Consider the following 24,553-nt stretch of genomic DNA (forward strand, 5'->3'; position numbering starts at 1 on the left):
CTTTGTCATTCCCTGTTGTCTTACAAGACAATAGTGAATAAGCAAACTTGGGCTAATATAATTCAAATAAATCCTTATTTTCTACATATTTAAGTAAAACATTTGTCCAAAATTTACATAAATCATTGTGATAACGCTAAAATAAATCCAGAGTGCTTATGCATTTCCAAAGATATGGCAGACTGACATCTTAAAGCAACAAACGGGGTTTCAGCWTTTTGCTGCATAGACGAAACATGTTTTAAGACTACATTTCCCATAACCACCCTGTGTTTTAAATCCCCCCCATTAAAGGAGGTTTGTGGGATTTGAACGCCTTCAGCGGTGGGAGGCGAACCTCTTCCAAACGTGGCTCTTGCTGATATGAACTACATTTCCCACAAACGCGTAGCGCTCAAGMGTTAACTSCTGGGCTCATCCTTAACCCGAGAGGAGATTGGCTCTCTGCTTCAACACTGCAGGCAGACACCGGCTTTATGAAGTAATAAGGTGGGTTTCTTCAAAATCAGAAATGGGAGGTTGGGGGATATGACTTTAAATAAATTAAAAAAAAGAAAGAAAGAAAGCACAGAGGTTGCAACAGATTGCATGGGTTACGCGAATTTTACAGACTAATAAAAAAAAGAAAAGAATTGAGAGCATGCGTATCCTCTGTTTCTGTTCATATGCTGCAGGGCACGGGGACTGCACCCTTCATCGGACACTCTCTGATCCACCTTGATTTTTTAAATTCTCGTCCAAGATCTGAGGCTCCTTTCATGTCATCCCCGCGTGGACTCGGCATGGCGCAGCAGGAGAAGAAGAAGGAGGAGGAGGAGGACGAGGAGGACGAGTACAGCCTGGAGGCGAAATTTACCGCTGCGGCTAAAGTGATCCGGAGTTTGCCGGATGAAGGTGATGAATCATCCCGATCTGTTCTGAAAAACAAGGGGGGGCAATCATGAAATAAACCCAGAGTTGTCTAATTGTGCGCAGTAGTCCTTGTGACGTGCGCGCCGTGTGGAGTGTAAACAATCCAGGTGACTGACCTACATGCGGAGCTGTCACTCCTGCCCCCCCTGCTCTCATAAAGCTGCTACACAAGGATAAAGAGCCGTGATTAAGGGAGTCCGTGGTTTGTCTGGTCTAGAGGCTTAGATCATGGATTAGCACACAATTCTTAAAAGGAATCTTTGAAATTGTATATTTGAAAAAAATAAAATGAAAGAGGTTTTAAATGTCACCATGTCATCCACCTTTTCTTCATTTCTTAGGTCCTTTCCAGCCTTCTGATGACATGATGCTGATGTTTTACAGCTACTATAAGCAGGCCACCATGGGGCCCTGTCACATCCCCAGACCGACTGGCTTCTGGGACACTGGAGGCAAAGCTAAATGGTAAACTGTAACTTTTTTAAAATTTAAATTAAACTTATAATATGCAAAGATGAATTTATAAGAGCTCAACCCCACTTCTATGCTTTGGAGATCATCTGCATTGCCTTGGAACTGTTTTTTTTTTTTTTTGTCAATATGGCTGTAAAAACCAGCAAAAATGTAAACATTGTGGTGTTAATATGTTGTTGTCATCCCCATTTTCAGGGATAATCTTAAATCAAATTCAGAACAACCGATTGTTTTGGCAGTGGATCAGTCCATCCATCCATCCATTTTTTGACACCCTTGTCCCTCAGTGGGGTCAGGAGGGTTGCTGGTGCCTGTCTCCAGCTAACGTACCGGGTGAGAGGCGGGGTTCACCCTGGACAGGTCGCCAGTCTCTCACAGGGCAACACAGAGACACACAGGACAAACAACCATCCACACACACACTCACACCTAGGGGCAATTTGGAGAGGCCAATTAACCTAACAGTCATGTTTTTGGACTGTGGGAGGAAACCGGAGTACCCGGAGAAAACCCACGCATGCACAGGGAGAACATGCAAACTCCATGCAGAAAGGTGGATCAGTCCATTATTCAAAAATAAAAGGTTCTGCATAACTACCGAGATGTGGGCCTCCTTCTAAATGGAGTGGCACCAATCAGAGCCAGGAGGCGGGTCTTAGCGCTGTCAATCATGCTCCTGCACATGTATTTCTGCAGATGGCAATAGTAGCACTGGAATCAGGTGGGACAGCTTGAATTTATTTATTTTTATTTTTTTTGGCAGATTATCTGTCTCACACTATCATGTCGTGACAGTTTTTAAAAAAACATATGTGAAAAATATACATAAAGAAGTTATGCTGCAGCTTTAAAGATAGCCAGAAGAAGTCAAGTTTTCAGTTTGCCACAAGTTATGCACACCAGTGGTCCTTTGGACCTGCTATCCTCCGTGTTTTACATGTTTTCCTGCTCCATAGTACCATCCCTGCAAAAGCCTTTAACTTATTTACTTTAACCAGGGATGTGACCACAGGGAAACGTCTAAACCGTTCCATGATCTTTAGGGTCAGTGAGTCCTAAAGATCATGGAAGTAGAAATGATACAGCAAACATCTTAAAACCAGTGCTCATGTTAGACAAGACCAAAGCTGAACTTTCTGGCCCTTCTGTCATCATTAACAGACCAGTCATGGGGATGCTGTTCATCAGCAGGGACAGGAAAGTTTATGGTTAATGGAAAGACTTAAATACTGGGTTTATTTAGGAAGAAAGAAACCCTGTTGAAGGTCACAAAGGGGATAAAGATTGGGATTTATTTTCTAGCAGAAAAAAAGCAACTGTGGTAATAGTTAAAAAGTGATGTCCAAAGACACTTTTCACCTAGTCTCAGTGAGCTTCAGCTAACTTTCAAAGAAAAAAGGGCCAAAGCTTTTATTTTAAAAAATTATTTAAAACTTAGAGAGCAGAGAAACTTAAGGGTTGTGTTGTAATACTCTTTTCAAGGCATTGCATTTCATCACTACCCAAAGCTTACTGCTTTATTAATTTTCTGAAAAGACTTTCAGAGAGACAGCTTCGCTTGAGTTACTTGGCATTCAGCTCTTTCCTCTGTGTTGAACTTGGACTGTGTTGTCAGGGACGCATGGAGCTCTCTGGGAAACATGACAAAAGAGGAAGCCATGAAGAATTACATAGAGCACATCCAGCTGGTAAGCTGCTTTCCCACAAAACAGAAGCGTAGACTACAGTAACGTGTTCGAGTTTTGCTCCGTGCGTCAGTGTTTGTGCGCAAGCGTTAACACGTCCGTGTTTACTGCCCAGAAAGTTTTAAAAAAAGACGTTGGACTTTTGTGCTACTGAGTCGTTGTCATATCCGCTGGAACTCTGCTGTGTGTGTGTGTGTGTGTGTGTGTGTGCGCGCGCGTGTTGTTGTCAGATTTTGGAGACCATCCCAATCTCAGAGGAAGTTACAGAGCTGGTGCAGAGGCTTGGCAACTTCTACACCGAGGTGGACGGAGAGGGAGAGGAGGAAGGAAACCAGACAGTCAGGAGGCCCTTCACCAGGCCTTTTGCGGCGCACGCAGGTAAAGAAGATAAGTAACAACTCAGCGTTCATGCTGCTTCAGACCTAAAGGCACATCAAATGTAATAAGAGCATACTGTGTTTTTGCCATGTGTTCGTATCATTAGAGGAGCTGATTAAATCGATTAAGAAGCCAACGATGGAAGGCAAGTCTTTGACGTTAGTTGCTTTAGACTCAGTAGAGATAGGCTGTGTTGTGCATTATTAGCCTGGTATAGTTAAAGAGCGGACATTAGAACAAATGTGTGTTTGCATTGTTTATGTTGTATTTAATTGACCTGTGTTCATGCAGAATTCAGAATTGGTCAAAGCGTGTGTGTGCGTGCGTCCGTGCGTGCGTGCGTGCGTGCGCATAATGTTCTGCTTCTTGCAAAAGTATTGATACTCCCTATGGGGCTTTTCCACATGAATCGCCCTTGGTTCAATTCAGTTCAATTTCAGTTTATAGCCAAAACAACCAGTAGTATAAAAGACATAGACAAAACTGGAAACAATTAATTCAATTAAAAAATTCTTTATTGATCCCAAAGGGAAATTAAATTGGTGCAATATGTATAAAAATATGCAATAAAAACCAGATACCTGGGAAAAACACTCACGACAGCTCTTAAAAAGATACCGTAAATGTGACAAGTAATGTAATGTAAACAGAATGAACTGTGCAATTATATTACAATTTTGTAAAAAGCTGAAAACCAATGAATCACATTTACGTAAGTATTCACCCTCCATGGGTTATCGTATCATTCATCAGTTATCATGATAAATTTCTTATCATGATAAGATTTTGATTTATCGCTGTCACAATAAATTCCAATCAATGATGTTTAAAAATCCCTGAGACTGTCCTATTGTTGGGGTTGTTATTTTTACTATTTTACTCCACTGTTTGCTCAGTGAGAGTATCAATAAATTTGAAGATATGAATAACCTGTCATTTCTTTTCTTTGCTTCTGGAAGCTGTAAAAGTTTTGCTTTGGCTCTGGTCATCTAATTTAAGTTTTTAAGTACAAATAATAGGTTGACTACTCTTAGGCAATTAGTTTCATATAACTAGTGTGAGTGGTCACATGACCAGACCTCTATATTTGCTGCCTGAACAGCTGGAGGTAAATGTCTGCCTCAAACTTGTACAAGAGGACATGAGTAAAATACTTTTGATAAACAAACACAACTCCATATGTTTTTTAAAGGGTTTTCTAATGAGGTACAATGAGAATTTTATTACGGAAAGCATCTTTTAGTCATAAGAAGAGTAAATGTAAGCCCAGCAACAATTGCTGCTAGCATGCTACACTGATAGCACTAAGCTAGGTGTCAAAGGTTTTGACTTTGACACCTTAATTTTTTTCCACACAGTTTAAAACTATCAGATGTTTTTGATCAGAAAAAAAAACCTCAAAATGAAGTGTTTAACATCAGTCATTCCCACAGTTGAAAAAGATTTTTATCTTTAGGTTTAAGTGGTGTGAATGTTTGGTAAGACACTGTAGACTCTGAAGTGCTGTTTGTCACTTTTCAGGCTATGGGGATTTGTGGGAGGACATTCAAAATGTCCAGGAGAGAGACAGAGACCTCAGTGCCCTGAGACGAAGTGCGAGCAGCGAGGAGGCAGAAGGAGGCAAAGTGATAACAGAGGAAAGCGGGGAGAACTGGAATGACGACTTCTGCGCCGACAATGTGGAGACCAGAGGTACGACGAAAAAAGTAGAAATTCAAAAACAAAAAGAGACATTGTCAAATGTTCCTGTTTTTTTGTTTGTTTGTTTTTTTTTTACCCCAGATTGGAACCAGGACCCACGCTTTTTAACCGTGGAGGATAGAAGGTGGCGGTCTGACACTAAGGGGTCCAACAGCAGCCTGGAGCCCAGCGTGTCGTCCTTCACCAACGGCACGCACAGCTCCCTCAACAGCGAGGTGGAGGAGGAGGAGCTGGCCTGTTCCATGGAGCCCACTGGGCTCCACAACCCATACCTGCACTTTAATGGATACTTTAACGGTAGGATCCCCCACATTATTACTGGGTCAAAATAGTCTCAGTAAGAACAATCAGATGTGGAAAAATTCGTCTTCTTTCAGTAAAAGCAAAAAAAAAAGGGAAACTTCCAGTAACATTATATCATTATGTAGCTCTTAACATGAACTTGGTAAATGTTTTTTCCTGAACTTTTGAAAAACAAAATGGAACTCAATGAAAATAAAACACAGCTTTTTTCCCCCCTCACTTTATTAGAGCTTCATGTCTTTGCAGACACTATGACCTTGAGGCATTTTTTCCTTTTTGTCTTGATTTTATTTTTTCAATTGAATCTTTTCTACTTAGTTCTGAAGTTAGTCAGTAGCTGACTTTCCATTGACCATCCAGTCGTGCAATTTGACATTTCAAAAACAAAATTTGCTTTATGGAAACATGGCATATTTGGGGGAGAAAAAATTATTTTCGATAAAAAGTTTTGGCGATCAAGTGATTTTTGGGAAAATGATTCAGAATATTTAGAAATTGGTTGATTTTGCAACAGTGGGAACACTTTTCTCATGTCACACGAGAAAAGTGTGACGCAACCTGATGTTGCGGTCGGTGCAAACTATGAAGAAGAAGACAGCAGGAAGTAGTTGAAGAATCATGGCGTGGAATGATTTCTAATGACTTATTGTGTGAACAAACTTTTTTTTTTTTAGTTGTGTTTCTTATTTAACGGAAACAGCACTCCAATATTGGCTCGTTAGCAGAACTCTGTGCTTGACTGTTTGCTAGTGAAGCAGTTGCACTGTCAGATTTTCAAACCAAATCTTCAATTATTAGATTATTAAACAATTATATGATTAGTGTTTTGTTTTTTCTGGTAACACATTTCTGTTTTTGGTATGCTTTGTTTTCTGACCACTCAGACGACCACGGTGCGAATCCTGAGCGGAACCGTCGACCCACAGACTCTGACAACGAGGAGTTCTGTGACTCAATGGAGCATCTGGCCATGGAGGAGGTTTGCCGTCTCTCTTTGTCTCCCTGATGAAAATAAACGTCAGAACTGGAGATGTAACATGGGATTATTTCCCATGTTACAATTATTTCCCTTGTAACATGGGAAATAATCTTCCAGTGGAAGTTTTACTTTTTCATCAACATTAAGGAATTGTTGACTTAAGCAAGCTCCTATATTTTGCTGAAAAGTTACATGTAAGTTAGTTTAGTCTTATTTCCAGTGTACTGGGATACATGCACTAGACACTTGACCAAAAATACTTGGTCAAGTGTCTTTATTTTCTATTGGATTCACAACAGTAGTTTTGAAACCAATAGAAAATAAAGACAGACACTACATTTTTATTTTAAATGTAGTAACATTTAAAATAAAAAAAACAAAAATAAAAACTGTCTCATATCTCGTTTGCGTGCGCAGCGGCTGCCTCCGTCTAAAGGCCGGTCCCCCGGGTCAGGAGCTACATCGGCGAAGACGAGCGACGTTTGGTTTGAGAGCAGCACGACCCTGAAAGATGCCGAAGACGAAGAACCGTCGGGAGATTTCCACATGAAAGAAAGAGCGACTCCGAGAAAGCACAGCATCTCCTTGCCGAAACGAGGGCGAGGTGAACCTGCAGTAGTTTCCCCTGATAACACTGCATCAATAAAGGGGCAGTATTATGTGTTCCCCAGGCATTTAGTGCCATTTTATTGCACAATCAAATAACTGTGTTAACTTCAGTTTGTTTTTTTTAATTGCTACATATATCAAATGCTAAATTAGATTTTGTAATTTAACGCCTTGAAATTGGGGCTCTGTCGCTTTAAAAACTCCTGATGTTTCTGAAACTTTGTGAGTCGGAAACTCTATAGCTTGTAAACTGCAGCTCGGAGGAGGAGCTTCATCCCTGAAGGCGGGGCTAGGTCCAACCAAACCTTTTGCACAGCTGAATCGTTGCTATGGGAGATTAAGGGATTTCTCAAACATACATTTGAGAAATGCATATTTGAGAATCAAGGCAACACTACAGGTTTATTTTTGATGACGGAATAAAATTATAACACGATGTTCAGCTCAAAAAAGTTGAATTTTGCACAATACCGCCCCTTTAAAACGTTGATTTTCCCCACAAAGTTCTTGCTCTTTGATGCATCTCTTGTTCTGTCGCAGGTTCACCCAGAGCCACCTGCATCCCTCTGCGTTGTGCAAGCGCAGACGCTGCCTGTGGTTGCGTGTTGCGGAGCAGACATCCTGCCGTTGCTATGAGGGGAAACACGAATGAGCAAATAGCAGCTGCTCTGCGGAGGCTGCAGCACAACATGGCTGATGTGCTGCACAGGCTGCACGCTTTAGAAGAGCTCACCAGGCCACAGGTGATCAACCAGAACCTCCGGCTGCTTTATTTGCTTCAGCGGCATCCGGACTTGTTCTGTTTTACGTCACATTTTTTGCTCACCTCGTTTACCGTCACCGGTCTGCGTATCCTAAAAGACGCCTTTATTTTCTTATTTTCAGTCAAGATCTCCGTCTCCAAGACAGGAAGGCTTCCTGCCTGTCCCACGAAAGGTTCTCGTCATTTCTGTTCTCTTCTCACTGTTCTCGTTCTTATTATTACAGTAGCAAAGAGTGAACGTCAATGGTAGAAATATTTCTATCATTTTTTCTGCATAAAATTTTCATGAGATTCTTTAGTTTTGAGCTGACAAAATTAATGGTCACCTTTTATTAATGGTCATTTATTGGCCAAAATATATTTTGGCAAAAAAAAAATATATATAATTACGTAAAAGAAACTTGGCACAACTAGTTATTAGGTTTAGGTAGCAATTATTTTTCACATAGGAATTAATTTCTTTACCTGAATAAATCAAATCATCATAACCCATACATCCAGAACATACAATGAAAAAATGACACGCAGGGAAACCATTGCAGGTTAAGGGGTTAAAAAATATATTTTGGATTTACTCATGTAATTATCTTATTATTTAAGAAGGCGTGGACAACGGATGCAACCTTTAAGTTTTAGGGAGAAAAAAAAAGATTCCTCTTCACTTGATTTTATGGATGACATTTATATTTAATGCAACATTATGCTGGACTTAAAATCATTTGAAGCTTTAAGTGTGGGCAATGATAATAAAGGAGACATTTACGTAACAGTGAGAAACTTATTCACTTATTTGGTTGTGGGATTTACATGATGCGATGACATGAAGACACTAATATCAGACCCAGCTTTAAAAAGCATTGAACATGTCAGTGAGGATCATCTGTTAAAACCTCGTCCGAGTCATTTAAAATATTAAGCAGGTAATTACACCATAGTAGCTTCCTGCTAAACTAAACAGCTTCCTTTAAGCAATTAAATATTCATATTTTCTACCCTTCAAAAGAACATCGAAAAACATCAATAAAATGAAAAAAAATGTCCTGCTAGTGAAATAATCTGCCGGTGGAACTAGTACTTTTAAAAAAAAATCAGTATTAAGGAATTATTGACTTAAAACAATCTCTAGATTTGCTGAAAAGTTACTTGTAACCTAGTTTTGTCTTATTTAAAGTGTGCTGAGATATTTCCACTAGAAACTAGGACAAAAATACCAAAGATTTTGCCATCTAGCCACTTTGATAAGGTTCAGGCAGTGACACATAAATTTGCACCATGGTAACTGGTTTTTGTGTGAAGCCCAGAAAGCTATAATTGTTTTTATTCGTAACCATCTCATGAGCTCATGAGATGGTTACAAAATGATGTTTTTCCTCTGACAAATATCCCATCACCTCAGTAGAAAAGATAGTTTTTGGAATAATGAGTGACGTTTTGCATTAAAGCGGCATGTTGTTTTTTAAACAACATATGTTGTGACAGTTTCGTATGAGACAGATAATCTGTGAAAAACCTGAGCTTCTCCGTCTCCTCTCAGCGCTCCTACCGTCAGAGCCAGGAGGACTGTCTTAGCGCTGTCAATCAACCTTTTGTACTCTGCTCAATGTGCTAATGGTGGAAAAACAACTTACTGTTACAGGAAAACCGTTTAGTGGTGGCTGTGCTAACCAGCATTAGTGGCAGGCTATGTTGTGGTGAACCAGCAGTAGCTTAGCAAAGAGCAAGCGCGAGAAGGGGTGAGCACGAGAGTGATTGACAGCGCGAAGACCCTCCTCCTGGCAGTAATCTGTTGTTTCTGAATGGTGTTCTAATGTAGTTAGCGCTGGGAGCACTGGGAGAAGGCAGAATATTAATTTTAACAAATATGTAAAAAAAAAAAAAAAAAAAATCCTGTTTTGTAAGTAAAAGTTTCATGATGCATCTTTAACCAAAGATAAAGACTTTCATTTTCTCTAGATATTTCTTTTCTTATCTAAGGAAAACAGCATGAAAAGGGTAATCCACGACAACAGCTGTAGAAGGAGCAGCTGCTTTCAGCTTTCACATATTGTTACAAAACGTGTTACAGTCGCTACCAAAATGTTATTATTGTTTGTTCATTTCAGTTTCTGTCGGCTGCCTGTGTGTGTTGTAGCTCCTGAGGCCGTCTTGGTGGCCTTTCCACCTCTCTCCACTCACTGTGGTGTTGACGGCGCTCTGGCCTCTTGTCACCCACTGGCTTGTCCAGCTTTATTTCCAACGTAAAAGAAGGTGAGCAGGATCCATGCCTAATAGTAATAATAATAAAAGCTAACTAGATTTTAATATTTTATTTCGACTCAGTCTCCACTCTTCTGTTCACAGGAAAATACCGTGAGGGTTCTGACACTCGGCAGGAAAAACGCACTTTTGTTTCACTGTGGCTTCACTCCAGCTGACGTTCCAAACGTGGAGTTACGAAACTGAAATCTGAAAGCGGCAGGAAATTGGTGGTTTCTCCTAAGCAAGGGGAGCCCTGTTAGGTGTGTGAGAAGGTTTAATTATAGCCTGTAGCCACAAAATGACTGAAATGAAATGATAGTTTATGGTTATACAGTGACTGTAGTTCACCAGTGTTGGGAGTTTTCCAGATTCTCGTTATTATTTATTTGGTGGATCATGTTTGTGCAGTTTATTTAATTTTGATGTCTTGGGAAGATACATTTATAAATTATAAATCAGTGTTTAGCATGTGTATTTATTTATTTATTTATTTTTACATTTAAATAGGCTGAGGGTATTTCTCTTAATATCTGATATACATTTGATGTAGCAAGCAGAGATTTTAATATGTAGCTTGCCGCTGCAGTGCACTAATAAATAACGATTCCTCCTTCTACATGGAGAGGTAGCTGAGTCAAAAGCTGACTGCTGAGTCAGCTTTTGTTTTTGTAATTTAGAAAAAAAAACTTGTGTGAGGTGGGAAAAAAGAGAAAAATATATGCTTTTAAAAATGAAAAATAATAATAATAGCAACAAATAAGCTGCTACAGAAGTATTGCACCTACTGCGAGGTTTGCAGTATGTGGTTTCAGGTTTATGTCATAATTCCTCCTATATTTCCAACATTTACTACAGACAATCTATATTAGCCTTAGCTAATCATTCATCTAGTCGGTTTTACAGTACAAATTAAGATAATGTACATTTTACACAATCTTATAGCAAGACTAGTTGTAATATGTGACTGTATGAAACTTGAAAGATATAATAAAAAAAATTTTGTAACAAACCTGTTCTTACATCAGTGTTTAAAGTTATTGTTAGTCTGTGGTTGTTGAAAACATTCCATGCACTTAGTATTGATTCCCTCAGCTGATATTTGCTTTTTTTTTTTTTTTTTTTTTTTTTTTAAATACTAGCATGTTTGTGAGCATTGGTGCTTGTGAATCTATGGAAGCTACTGCCACAGTCAACTCATTTAGCCTATGAACCATCCTGGTTGTATATATGGGTGCAAATGGAGAGAACATGGAAAGAAATTTAAGCTCCGAATAGGCAAAATAAGGACTCTGTGTTAAATTCTCTATTTTTGTTTGGGTTAGAAAAATTCTGGGTGTTAGGTGGAACCCAGCTGGGTAAGATACACAAAAAACAAATGTGAATTTTTAACCCAGCTAAAAATATATATATATACTATTTTTATCCAAAAAGGAAATTAAATTTTCTTATAGAACTTACTCTTCTTTGGTTTCTGGTTCTGCAGTGAGCGGTTCAAGCCAAAATATTGTCGATAATGTCAATAATCAGCACATTGCTTCTTGAAATTTTATTTTATTTTTGTAATGTAGTTTCTCAACTCTACCTCACCTCATTTTGTTCTTAAATTATATATATTTTTTGCACTCTATTTAGGGGGAAAATGAAAACACGTTTATTTTGTTTTTCTATTGTTTCTGTTTATCATGTTAATATGTTGTATTTTGTAGACAAATTTGTTCCAAATTATGTCCTAACAAAATAATTCAAAAGAGAAATCACAAAAACATGTAAACTAAAGTTAAATAATAAAAAGTATTATTATTGGTATCGGAGATACTGGCCCTATATTTATTTAATGTTATATCGATATTCAATTGTATATTCTGTAGTTTCCGTTTCACTTGCTCTGGAATTTGACGTCATAGTTCAGGTTTTATGTGCATTTTTTAAACGCTACTAAGCTGCTCCCAGTTTTAAAAACAATACCTTGTTTCCACGATTACGCATCATAACAATTTTCTGAAAGTAAACAAATAAGACCAACAACAACAAAAAAAAAAATTCGTATCCAAGGAATTAAAAACCACAGGGAATAATTGTCTAAGTATGCAATATCTCAACAACAAAAACACGAGAAAAAAGCCAAGAAAAAAAAACCATAACACAACTGCTCCGCCACTTTGTCACCATTATAACTCCAACAATTTATTCTGTTAAAACAAACGTCATTTTAAATTCACTTCAGGAATTTATGCGAGCTTATTCTCCATTATTTACAACTTCCTTAACCAACGGAACGAATCAAAACAAAATAATTTTCGACAGGAAACCCCTTTGTTGTTGTTGCCACAATACCGTTGACGTCATATCCGGTTTAATCCTCCCCGCCGGTGTCAGTGCTGCTCTGCTGAAGTTCGCAGTTGAACTTGCTATGCCTGCTGCGGAGAAGCTTAGGGGAGCATACCGACGCCTTTAACTCTACGGGGCCAGTGATATAAAGTGACTCAGACTGCCGCAGCGGATATTAGCGGATGATGTTTTCCTTGTCAATGTCTGTCCAGCCACAGGTAAGAAACAAGTAGGCCGAGCTAGCTTTAGCATTGTTTTTGTTTTTGTTTCTGACCTACCCAGCTGGGCTTCGCCTGCTAGGTCAGACCCTGCTGTTTATCTAATGAAACCTTGTTAGTTTGTGTGGACATTTAAGGACACTCAACAATTTATGTTTTCCTATTGTACCTTGGTATACATTTAAACTATTCTAGCCTTGCTTCACCACATAGAGTAATAGTAATACGCGGAATACTTGGCGTGTTTTAGCTATAATTTTAACATAATTCTGTGACAACAAATGGGGGTTTGATCATCGCTGTTTGAATCATCGCAGGTGACTCTACCTCTCAGTCACCTCATCAACATCCTTCACCCCCTGAAGAACTCAGTGGGAAGCAGCAGCAGTGCCACCTGCAAGTCAAGAAAACAAAAGGAGCATGCCCCGGATGCAGATCTGCACCGTACAGAGGTATAACGCAACAACTCTGGGCGACGTTAAATTGTTCAAATATCATCTGATGTCAGTCTTTTTGTCCTTAAACCAAGTCGGATTAAGTCACAGTAAACAATCTGTGCTTTAAGATAATGCTTTCATTTGTTTCTGATCGTCTGGCTGGAGTTTTTGATCAACTTTTCGAGAGAAGTGCTTGATTTGTTTTTTTCCTCCTCAAGTCTGGAATTGTGTATATATATAAAGTTGCACAATATATTCACCAACAGTCGCAGAGAATTGTTTGGATTCAACTTATGGTAGGTTATTTCAAGTCATAATCACTCATACTTTGGGTGTAAGGTGTTTTCAGCTCATCAAATTCCCTTGATTCCGACAAAAGACGTGTTGGTGGCCAAGATGCTGAGACGAATCGAATGGAATAGATTATAATAAAGCCTGTTGCAATAAGCACTAAATCAATTAATCACATGACAAATTAAAACAAGCTTCATAATTTATTTGATAATATTTGATTTTATGTGTGTCTATCTCATTTTCTACCAAATAGTGAATGACAAATATCTTCAGTCTTGCATTTTATTTAGAGATTTCAGTATCCATTTTATGTGTTAAATGTCCATTAGAAATTAAAGTTCATGAATGTTCAAGAGAGCGAACTTGCATTTTTGTGGCATTATCGTCTCAAACCAACAATGTTATCATTTATTGCAATAACTTTTGGGACAAATTATCGCCACGAAAATTTTATCATGACAAGGTTGTTGATGCGAAAAGAAAAAAGATATTTATTTTCTCAAATATAACAGTAATTTTGTAATCCGTTTCTAATATTAAGACCTAATTTGAATTAGAAAACAAGTACAATGTGTTGTTTCTTCTTTTAATTGTTTTAACATGTATGTACTGTAGTCTACACAAATATAAAACTACAGCGAATTTTGATTTGTTTTTCTAGTAACAGTAGGAGAGTGCTGCCGTCAATCAAAAGCTGCGACCCGTTAAGTTTAATTAATCTAAACGTGGGAAAATATTCAGGGTAGAGAAGAATCTGTCAAACTCTAATAACCATTCTGAAATTTAGATTTTATTTTTTATTTTTTGGACTACTCCTTTAGATCAGACTGCGTTACAGAGCTCTGTACTCCTTGTTTTAACAAAAACCAATTGTTCTTGAACCTTGGCACACATTTCGTGTTGTCTGCATGTGTGTTTTTCAGTTCGCGCTGTCCGCCGGGAACTTGCGGGAGCTCGGTTTGTCCGACCTTGGAAAGCAGCAGCTGGACGAGTTGGTGAGCCAGGTGCTGCCACGCCTGAGCCCGCAGGAGGCGCCCCCTCCAGCCTGGGGACAGTCGCCATGGAGGACCTCCCACCTCTCCTCTCACTCCTTCTTCCACAATAAGCACGGTGAAAACGAACTGCTTTATTTAGAAAGAACAAATTGTCGTTTTTCATCGGTTGTCACGGCAGCCTGTTGGTGTTTTCATCTCGTTGTCTCACAGTTAACAGACGGCTGTTGTCTGTTTTGCTCAGGCTTTTTGTTGGGCACCTTGCCCCTGATGTCTCCTGTCTACTTAAACAAGCGCCCGTCTCCCCTTCAGACGATCTGCACAGAGCTGAAACACTGGCCAGGTAGTTGCTGATTAGTTGCATTTATGAGCAGTTTAGTCGACTGTGATCACTGAGAGACTAATAAGTCCGGATTAGTTACAAAGTTGTGCGATGTGTTGCTGTACGGCGTGAGAAATTCAGCCGGTTTGTTCACGACTCTTGTCGATTTCTCAAGCGATGTTTCAGAGCCGAGGCTTCAAAACTTTAAGGACCAAAACCAGGCGAGTGCAGTCAGCCTTCGAACGTCCCGCCGACTCCGAGACGTTCGCACCGTCGTTTATCAAGGTGAGCTCTGAAGGAAATCTTAACAGTGAAATCTAAGTAATACGAGAATAAAGTTGTAATATTAGGAAAATAAATTAGTAATTTGTAATATTGGTACTAGTTGCAAAGGTAGTAGTTATGAGAATTTCAACACAAAAAATAAAAATGTAGTTATCCAAGACTTTCTCTGAAATTTAAAGATGTTCTTCTGGTAAAATTGCATCTTTTGTCTGTTAATATTATGACCATTTTCTCGTAATTAAACAAAAAATTCTCATAGTTGTACTCAGTCTTGTGTTTTTTTTTTTTCTTTACAGGGTCTCCTGACGCGCGATAAGGGGCTGGACGCTGAGGGCCTGGACGGTCTGCTGAGGAACAAGAACGTACCTGATGGGCAGCAGGAGGCGTTCAAGAGGGGCTTCGCTGAGGGTTTCCTCAAAGCGCAGGCGCTGACGCAGCGCACCCAAGGCAGGTTTTAACTCCTGATCCGACCAAGAGAAGAACCGATACCAGAACTAAAACGGTTCTGTTGTGACTGTTCAGACTCTCTGAGGAGAACTCGTCTGTTCCTGCTGGTCCTGCTTCTGGTCGGGCTCTACGGCATCTCCAAGACTCCGTTCATATCTGGTAAACGTCCGCCTCTCCCCTTTTCTCTCTCTTTTTTTTTTTCCCCCCAGTTACGGAAAATTACTTTCACATTTTCGATTCGTATTTTAGCTGCTTGAACGGCTTAAATCGGGTGTAAACGTTTTCCACGGAGCTCAGCTTCAGCTCAATGCACAACTGAGCCGCACGCTGCTCTGACTAGATAACGTTCCTGTGCTGTATTGAACTTGGACAGTGCGCTTCCGAACAACAACAGGCCTGGACTCAGCCGTGGACCCGGTGCAGATGAAAAACGTGACGTTCGAGCACGTGAAGGGCGTAGAGGAGGCCAAAAACGAGCTGCAGGAGGTGGTGGAGTTTCTGAAGAACCCGCAGAAGTTCACGGCCCTTGGAGGAAAGCTGCCAAAGGGTGAGAGGTCAGRGGTGAAAAAACGGTCCCTGCAGTTATTGCGATAAACGATGATGCTGTTTTGAGACCGTTTTCAAGTGAAATTGTTTAGAGCTGAAACAATTAATCATGTTTAATCACGATTAATCGATCGTTGAAAGAATCATCAACCAATTTAGTAATCGAATAATCATTTTTGTGAGTATACAGACTCTACAAAAAATATAATTTTCTCAAAAACAACACAGTCAGAGCAGAAATGAAGCCAAAACTGCACAAAGGTTTTTCATATCAGATGAAAAACTTTCTTTAATATGTTCAACCCAGAATTCAGCTGATTCAAATTATGTAAAATAAATAAATGAATAAAATTAGAAATCCATTTAAAAACTCAGAAAATAAATTGATTACTGGTCAGTATATATAAACGTCTTTTTTTTTTTTCTTTTTTTTTTGGGATGGCCGTTCATTGAAGGCATGATTTGCATTTTATTGAGAAAAGATGTCTTCATTCCCAAAGTAACTGAATTATTTATAAGTGTTAATGTATTTCATATACTGTGTTTAAAAAAAACAACAAAAAAGCAAACAAACTTAAGTAGTTAAGTGAATAATCTGTAAATTGTGTATTCTGTAAATTAATCCGATTAAGAGCCAGAATAATCGATTACTAAAATAATCGTTAGTTACAGCCCTAATATATTTATGGTGGCATAATAACGCAAGTTTTCCCTTTGAAATCTCCAGGTTGCAGTGTGAGGTTTTCTTCACAAAAATCAACATCCAAAAAAAACAGCTAATAACGATAAACAAAATGGAAGTAAAAGCCAAAGACAATCAAACCTATGAATAAAATTATGATTTCTCTGTGAACAATGTTTCCCTTCAAAAAATACTAATCATTAGAATGTAAGCTATGGAGCTCATTTTAATTTATTAGTGACAAGTTTAGTTGTGGCATCTTTTTCTTTTGTTTGTTTTAGTTGAACTTTTCTCTTGCGTCTCTGTTTTTATTTTAGGCGTTCTGCTCGTTGGTCCTCCAGGGACAGGAAAGACTCTGCTGGCCCGAGCCGTGGCCGGAGAGGCCGACGTGCCGTTTTACTACGCCTCTGGTTCAGAGTTTGACGAGATGTTTGTTGGCGTTGGAGCGAGTCGCATCAGGAACCTTTTCAGTGGGTCGTTTTTCCTTCTTTGGGAGCCTAAAGAAGTTTACTCTCATCATGGACATGAATGTCATATCGGTTGTAGCGGGCGTCTCCTTTTGAGGCTGGAATATTTAACGGTTAAACGGGTTTTCCGCCATTAGAACATTTACCAGCGTGTACACCAGGTTGATTGACAGCGCTAAGTCCCTCCCCTGGCACTGATTGTTTTTTTTTTGGTTGGTGTATTTCTTCAGACGGCAATAACAGCACAAGGAGGAAGTGGAGGAAATCTGTTTTTTCACAGGTTATTTATTAAACTGTCACGACATGGTGGTAAAAACATATTTTTTAAAAATAAAAGTTACATACTAAAGCTTTCATTTTCAAAAAGGAAATTCAATGAAGCATTTTTGAATTTGAATTAAAATTTTCAATGTCCATAAGACATTTAATCCCGTGTTAGAAGTAGTGTATGCGCATGAATACATTTGATTGTTTCTTTATTTTTGTCCTGAGCCTTTGTGGATTTCAGGAAATACATTTTAGATTCAAAATTATACAGAAAAGTCTTATTTAGAAAAATCGTTGCAGTTGTGTTTCGTATCATCATATCTCTATGAATCACAGCCACGGTGATTATCAATCCCTTGAGCTTTGTTTACTTCAACCCCGAGGCATTCATTTAGATGTAGCTGCTGTTTTCTCAGGGGAGGCTAAAGGYAACGCTCCGTGTGTGATCTTCATCGACGAACTGGACAGCGTGGGAGGGAAAAGGATCGAGTCTCCTATGCACCCTTACTCCAGACAGACTATCAACCAGCTGCTTGCCGAGATGGACGGGTAATCTCAGAAACACATTTTTAATTTGGCTTGTTTTTATTTTAAAAAGTCTCCCATCTTCCAAGCTGAGCATTTGTTCAAGCCAATCAGAAAATGACCCCAGAGACACTGACCAGCTCTTCTTCTAGGTTTAAGCCTAATGAGGGGGTGATCATCATCGGAGCAACTAACTTCCCAGAGGCTCTGGATAAGTACGTTTTATGTCGCTGGGTAATGCAGTACCCATCATTCAGGTWCTGCACAGCTGTGCATTTACTCCGTTTCTGTGTTTGTGTYCGAAGCGCGCTGATCCGCCCGGGGCGTTTTGACATGCAGGTGACCGTACCCAAACCAGACGTGAAGGGACGGACGGAGATTCTCAACTGGTACCTGAAGAAGATCAAAGTAGATCCAGGTTAGATTCTGTTAGCATTACTTCATCCGAATCAAGTTATTTCACACTCTTTCTATTTCATGTTCACATTGAGTTGAGGGGGGCGGAGTTTCCTCTGTGGGGGCTCGTCCGGTCAGAGTGCAGCACGTCTGCGTGAGGGGCAGCGAGGCCGGGAATAAAACTGAAACTACCAGCAAAATAACAAAGAAGAAGGGAAGATATGCAGACTTTTTCTGAATTGTTTCAAGATTTTTTGTTTGCATTTATTGAACTGATTTTAATTATAATGCCTGGTAACAAAAGCATCTCAGGCTTATTGAGAGAAGCTGCGTAAATAAAAGATTCAAAAGGTAAGCTGGTCAGAGCTGATGGGAAGATGAATTAAGACGACTCTGAACATAGAGTCAGAGCTAAAACTGATTAGTTTAGATCATTTAAAATGCTCAACACAAAGTCTGGATTTAAATCCAGACATTGACACTCATATTTGTTCTCATCTAGTCTAACTGGTGAAAAAATCTAAAGCTTGTAGATGTAATTGTAAAAGGCTTTTCTGAAAAATATTCACTCAGGAGGCCTGAATACTTTTGTAAAGCATTGTATGTCCACTTTCTGTGCACCCACGTATTTCGTGATACAGTAATAGAGTACGATAAAGCATTTAAACAAAGCTGCTACTACGACATCCAAACTATTCCCCGGCTACATGCCTGTTCTCTGTTCTGTCTGCAGCCATCGAGGCCAACGTCATCGCCCGGGGAACAGTCGGATTCTCTGGCGCAGATCTGGAAAATCTGGTGAACCAGGCCGCCTTGAAGGCAGCGGTCGATGGCAAAGACATGGTCACCATGAAGGAGCTGGAGTTCGCTAAAGACAAAATCCTCATGGGTGTGTAACGCCACRCCGGCGTAGTCGCAGACCGGAGTTCATTTACGGRCGTTGCAGCTCCCRGAAATGAACTCAAGTCAGAGTTTCCTCKAGGATGTTTTTAAACCATGGTGGTGGGCTGCCCAGGAGAGTTTAGGGGCAGGGAGGATGGCACGATGCTGCTGATTAAATACCARGATCAGGAAGCYGTCAAAACGTACCTGGAACGTTATGCCTGAAGGCCAAACTATGTTAACTGCATTATTGTTGTTCAAATGCAGCATGTGTTACCATTAGGATCGTTTTCAAAGGCTTCAGCTAAAAATGCATTCAACTTAATCTTCCTTAGATAAGRTTCTTTCRCCGGTTCTTTCSMTCTGCTTCGGASTGTYGTCTAGTTTTACTTCACTCCTCATAGCAGCGCAGCGCACAGTAACCATCTTCACAGACAGGCAAAAATATGAACGTTCCATGATATTTAAATTCATTTCAAACTCTGAYTGTGGTTARTATAAGTGTGYAKGCATATATCTATCTATGTAAGYGTYTGTCTGTCCTAGCAKGTGAAAAACAAAAAAAAAAGTTTMATTCTGAAAGGTGTGGAGGCGTTTATTTTGCTGTTGCAGAGCGCCGCCATCAGTTACATATAGAGGAGACCCTGAACGTCCTCGTCTTCCTCGCTTTTTTCTTCAAGGCCCTGAGAGAAGAAGTGCAGAAATAGACCAGAAAAACAAGCTCATCACAGCGTACCATGAGTCTGGTCACGCCATCGTAGCGTACTACACCAAAGACGCCATGCCGATCAACAAGGCCACCATCATGCCCAGAGGCCCGAGTCTGGGACACGTAGGAGAATCCAGATCTAGTTTCTYCTTTTGAACTATGATGGGGGTTTTTATTARCGTGATGTAAACATTTGACGGCCTCTCCGTCCTCCAGGTGTCCATGCTCCCGGAGAACGACAGGTGGAGCGAGACTCGCTCTCAGCTTCTGGCACAGATGGATGTCAGTATGGGCGGCCGTGTGGCAGAGGAGATTATTTTTGGCCACGAAAACATCACAACAGGTAGGAAACAGCTCCTTTAACAGGTGATTAGGAGAAGGAAGTATAGAATATTGTTAGTAGGACTGGCYGATTTTATAAACTAAGAATTTTTTTTGGCTTTTTGACTATTTAATTTTTGGTAAATCTGAGGGTTTTTTTCTTCCATCAATGAACTCTTTGGGTTTCCATACTTCAGAACGATATCAGCACCCCCAGGGCGGCCATCTTGTTTGACCAGTGCGTTTTACAGTTTCTATTTATTTGGACTTTGAATTCAAGTTAACTCTCTGTGTTAATTAGGAGGGTAAAGTCATAAAAATACAATCGTAACGTTAGGAGAATGAAATGGTTACGAGAGCTTCAACGTGAAAAATAAAAATTATTCGAGTTATTTTCTCATTAAAACAACTTTCTTGTAATTTTAAGACGCAATTCTYATAAAATCACATCTTTATTCTGCTAATATTATTACATAACTGAGCAAAAATKTTCATAACTTCTCGTCCGACTCGCAGAAGGAACGTTTGAACTAACACTCACTTTTTGAAAATGTTTTCTGTCATTTGTAATTTAGTTTTTAGAAAATAAAGCAAGAGGAAGAAATAAATTGATTAAAGAGATTTAATTTTTATGCCATATCTCCCTAATATTTAGCGTAGCTATGTTTTCCATCTAATTGGCTTACGAATTTTGAGTAAATTTTCTAAAATGTCGTAATTTTTTTCTTTTCTGTTAAAAAAAAAAATTTAAACTTAGGCGTTTCCTTCTGCTGGTTTGGAGCAAATCGACCAGGCTACACAAAGCGCAATTTCGACAGATGCTGACGTTTCGTATTTCTGTAGCAAACAGGAAGCAGRGGTTGCAAACTAGCACGGAGCGCAGAGAACCAGAGAGTTCTCCCCTCCATGCTGGACTCCCATGCCTCTGGTAAGGCACACAGCCTARTGGATGGTAAAATTCGTTGATCTCAGAACCCATCGGGTCAATGTGTTCCCATCTCCCCTTTCGCGCATTAACTCAAGACGGCGTCAAAACTTCTTCTCAAAATTGGGGAAGTTATGTCGAACTTTGCGGTTTCCAACAACCTTTTTCTAATGCAACATTTCAAAAGACGTTGATGTAAACCAGGTGTTGTCGCTTCTCCTTTTTTAAGGCGCATCGAACGACTTCGATGGCGCCACCAGGATCGCTAAGATGATGGTGACCAGATACGGGATGTGTGAGAAGGTAAGCCGAAAACTTTCAGCTGACGGCAGAAAAACGTGGTGCTTGTTTGCGCTCTGACTCCGCTCCCCGTCTCTCAGTTGGGCGTGATGACCTACTCCGACCTGACGGCCCAAAGTCCGGAGACACAAGCTGCTGTGGAGCAAGAAGTCAGGGTTCTGCTGAAGGTCGACATCAATCGTATCTACACATATGAACCTTCTCTGCTCCTGTAAGCCTTGTGTAACACCTGTTTTGTTTTTTTCAGGACTCCTACGAGCGTGCCAAATCCCTGCTGAAGTCTCACGCCAAGGAGCACAAGAATCTGGCCGACGCTCTGCTCATGTACGAGACGCTGGACGCCAAAGAGATTCAGCTGGTCCTGGAGGGCAAAACGCTGGAGACCAGATAAAACCAGCAGGAACACAGACGGGGAACGAACAGGGGGCAGTGGGGGAGGCAACGGGCAAATTTTAAAGAGAATTAAATCAGAGGCATCCATCCGCAGTGTCTCCTTTTTAAAAARTGCTCCACTTTATACCCTCAAGCATTCATGGAACCTCCCAAACAGTTTGCGCTGATTCTTAAAGCAAAGACTCGCCGTTGGCATCGGCGTTGGCGTCGTCATGGGTTCCGATGCCAGCAGATCCTTTTTCCTTTCCTTTTTGAGCCTCATGGTACCGATGTGTGGAGCGCCTTTAGATAGATAAATCTTTTAAGGCAGGGTCATAATCTCACATTGAAATTTGTAGGGGAAAAAATATCAACTTTAATTTATTTGTATTTATTCTGTGGGAGAAAAATAATCRATATTAAATTTTAAATCAATCATCAATAATATATCTGTACCAAGAGAGATCTTGGTACAGATATATTGTACCAATATATCGATTAGCTTAGCTTTTGAAACAAAAAACTTACTTCCCTTCTGTAATGTGTAAAAAGAGGTGTCTGAATGGTCAGGGCTTGGCAGCACTGATGTCAGTCCTGAAGGCAGTGTAGGGCTTCATTTCTGTACCAAGAGAGATCTTGGTACAGACTGTTTAGAACCTGGAGTGTCAGGGAGCCTTTTATAGACTTATGAATTATTATTATTATTATTAAAGTTATATATAGAATTTTTTTTTTTTTTTTTTTGCTTAAGCAAGGACAGGCGGTTGATGTTTCTGTGGTTTAGATGTTTATTTTTTATTTTAATATCCGCAATAGACGCAAATTATTGTCTATTAACTTCATTTACTTTTATTATTACTTTATTATTATTATTCCATAATAAATTAGATAAACATCAAGTCACGTAAACGGGACAGAAACCAACCAGCCCAAAAAAAAAAGCCAGAAATTATGAGCCTATTTTTTTTTTTTTTGCAAAATTCAGACATTTTCTTGTTTCGGATTTTTATCTTTTTAGATTGATAATGATTTTGTTTGGGGGAATTTTTCCTTTTCTCGCTTAAATAAATAGAACTCAAATTGAAGGCAGGATTTTTTTTAAAAATTATTTTCAGCGTGAGATTATGCTGCTGCTATAAAAGAGGAATCCAATTTAATCGTTTATCCACGTCTGTCCTCACCTGTAATGATTCATGAATGTAACTAAAAGTGGATGAACCTTCATTTGTCCTGGAAGATGTCGCGCCGTTGACGCACCGGGAGGCGTTTCACACCAAGAWTTTACTATGATGGTAAAAATGATCGACTAATGACGCAAAAACACGTTAGCTATCATGTTTTCCATCTTAGTGTTTGCAGAGGCGCGTCATAAATATCCCCACTTCCTTCCTTCCTTCTTTCCTTCCGTCCGTCCTTCGCCCTCCACAGGAATCTGCTCCTCCATCGTAAAGGCTGCCTTTTGGGTGATTGCGTAACGAGCCTTTTTTTTTTTTTTTTTTTGTTACTTCAGTGCATTACTGTCTGTGCACTTTATTTTCTCATTTTAAAGTCAACACCATCCTTATTTATTTTGTTTTTGGCTTTTGGAAAGCCTCCGAGTAAAACGCTTAGTCTCCTTGTAATTACAGATGTGTGAAGTCRAGACGAACCAAAAGGCCCGTTTTGCGTCTCTCTTCTTCTTCGCTGCGTTCAAATCTCCTGCCCACATTTCATTTTTTTTCTCTTTGTAAGCTAAGATTTCTTCAGTACGGAGAAGTGACTCTTCACCAGYGAAGAAATGTGTCAGGCTGGCTAAAGCTGAACCAGGCAGCAAACATCCTAGACTCTGGAAATGTTTGGACATTTTYAATTTATCGTGCTTCATTTCTGAGGCAACTAAGAGCATACGCCAGGTTTAGAGCAGTCCATTATTTAAATCTATACCATAATCAACAGAGTTAGCAATATTTTCTTGACGTTGGCTTCAGTTTTACATGTTCTCTTGTTTCTTGATCTCTTAGCTTTGGTTGGCATGTATATACAACTCGGTGGTGGGAAACCTGTATATAAATGTATAGGAATGCTTTTATGCTGTATACTCTCTGAGAGGCTCCCCACTGTAGATCGCTTTCATAGTGTGATAAAGACTGATTATGTGCAGCAGAAATAAACAAACTCCAAATAAAATCTAAAAAAAAAAAAAAAGAAAAGGGAAAGTGGCTGATTTCTCCTTCTAATTTTTTTCTGAAAAAAGTGAAAAAAATCCTTATGTTTGTTGTTTTATCACCAGAACAAAAATKATTTTAAAAAAATCAATTACAATAATCAATTACTATAATCTGGATAGTCTTTCTCTGATTTTTTTTTTTATTGGATGCATACATTTCAAAAAGTTTAACTTTTACCTCATTTAGTCCAGAKATTATTTTCCAATAAAGTTTAGGGTATCATCTGCAAATGTGAGACGCCTTTGGAAGCATTTTTTTTTTTTTGGTCAATGGAGGTTTTGACTTTGCATCCCCATTAATTCATTTAGAAATGTCACTGTTCTAAAATAAACATTTAATTTGCAAACTAGATGTTTAGTTGGTAAGCTAAATACTAACTATTAGGAGTTAGTATTTAGTATGGAGTTAGAACCAAACATCTAACTCCACACTTAATATTTGGTTAGCAAGCTCAATATTTAGTTTGGAGAAGAATAAACTTGCTCATTGCCATCAGTTTCAGACCGTGTAACTTTACAAACGGCACTCCGTACTTTCTGACCTGCGTGCATTTGGGCCTGTTGACTTTCATGACTGATTTTGACCCCCT

At 39.4% G+C, this 24,553-nt stretch overlaps 2 protein-coding genes across 9 annotated transcripts in view; both read left to right on the plus strand.

The window, feature by feature from the left end:
• LOC103478958 (acyl-CoA-binding domain-containing protein 5A-like) overlaps positions 1 to 11,051 on the plus strand; it is a 12,606-nt gene extending 1,555 nt beyond the window's left edge. For 2 of the 7 annotated variants that reach the window (XM_008433120.2, XM_008433122.2), the window contains exons 2-15: positions 295 to 489; positions 675 to 894; positions 1,254 to 1,377; positions 3,002 to 3,074; positions 3,302 to 3,449; positions 3,556 to 3,594; positions 4,971 to 5,141; positions 5,232 to 5,447; positions 6,338 to 6,432; positions 6,850 to 7,036; positions 7,582 to 7,784; positions 7,927 to 7,977; positions 9,936 to 10,051; positions 10,124 to 11,051. In XM_008433120.2, coding sequence (XP_008431342.1) covers positions 759 to 894; positions 1,254 to 1,377; positions 3,002 to 3,074; positions 3,302 to 3,449; positions 3,556 to 3,594; positions 4,971 to 5,141; positions 5,232 to 5,447; positions 6,338 to 6,432; positions 6,850 to 7,036; positions 7,582 to 7,784; positions 7,927 to 7,977; positions 9,936 to 10,051; positions 10,124 to 10,157 — 1,593 coding nt within the window. In that variant the 5' untranslated portion in view covers positions 295 to 489; positions 675 to 758 and the 3' untranslated portion in view covers positions 10,158 to 11,051. Of the gene's footprint in view, positions 1 to 294; positions 490 to 674; positions 895 to 1,253; positions 1,378 to 3,001; positions 3,075 to 3,301; positions 3,450 to 3,555; positions 3,595 to 4,970; positions 5,142 to 5,231; positions 5,448 to 6,337; positions 6,433 to 6,849; positions 7,037 to 7,581; positions 7,785 to 7,926; positions 7,978 to 9,935; positions 10,052 to 10,123 lie in introns of those variants that run through there. The other 5 variants (XM_008433124.2, XM_008433126.2, XM_008433123.2 and 2 more) reach the window with 5 other exon arrangements.
• A 1,320-nt stretch (positions 11,052 to 12,371) lies between these two features.
• Positions 12,372 to 22,731, plus strand: LOC103478959 (ATP-dependent zinc metalloprotease YME1L1-like). 2 transcript variants are annotated; one of them, XM_008433129.2, is made up of 18 exons: positions 12,372 to 12,588; positions 12,906 to 13,040; positions 14,243 to 14,429; positions 14,556 to 14,654; positions 14,809 to 14,918; positions 15,215 to 15,365; positions 15,441 to 15,524; positions 15,739 to 15,912; positions 16,911 to 17,063; positions 17,744 to 17,876; positions 18,005 to 18,067; positions 18,158 to 18,270; positions 18,982 to 19,137; positions 19,811 to 19,962; positions 20,056 to 20,182; positions 21,315 to 21,388; positions 21,466 to 21,552; positions 21,633 to 22,731. In XM_008433129.2, exons 1-18 carry the CDS (start codon positions 12,553 to 12,555, stop codon positions 21,774 to 21,776), a joined length of 2,178 nt encoding a protein of 725 aa, XP_008431351.1. In that variant the 5' UTR covers positions 12,372 to 12,552; the 3' UTR covers positions 21,777 to 22,731. The 2 variants fall into 2 exon arrangements, with proteins under 2 accessions (XP_008431351.1, XP_008431352.1); XM_008433130.2 differs by having other exon boundaries at positions 15,760 to 15,912.
• Positions 22,732 to 24,553: the final 1,822 nt, after the last annotated feature.

Source organism: Poecilia reticulata, linkage group LG17, assembly GCF_000633615.1.
Source record: "Poecilia reticulata strain Guanapo linkage group LG17, Guppy_female_1.0+MT, whole genome shotgun sequence".
Lineage (NCBI taxonomy): Eukaryota > Metazoa > Chordata > Actinopteri > Cyprinodontiformes > Poeciliidae > Poecilia > Poecilia reticulata.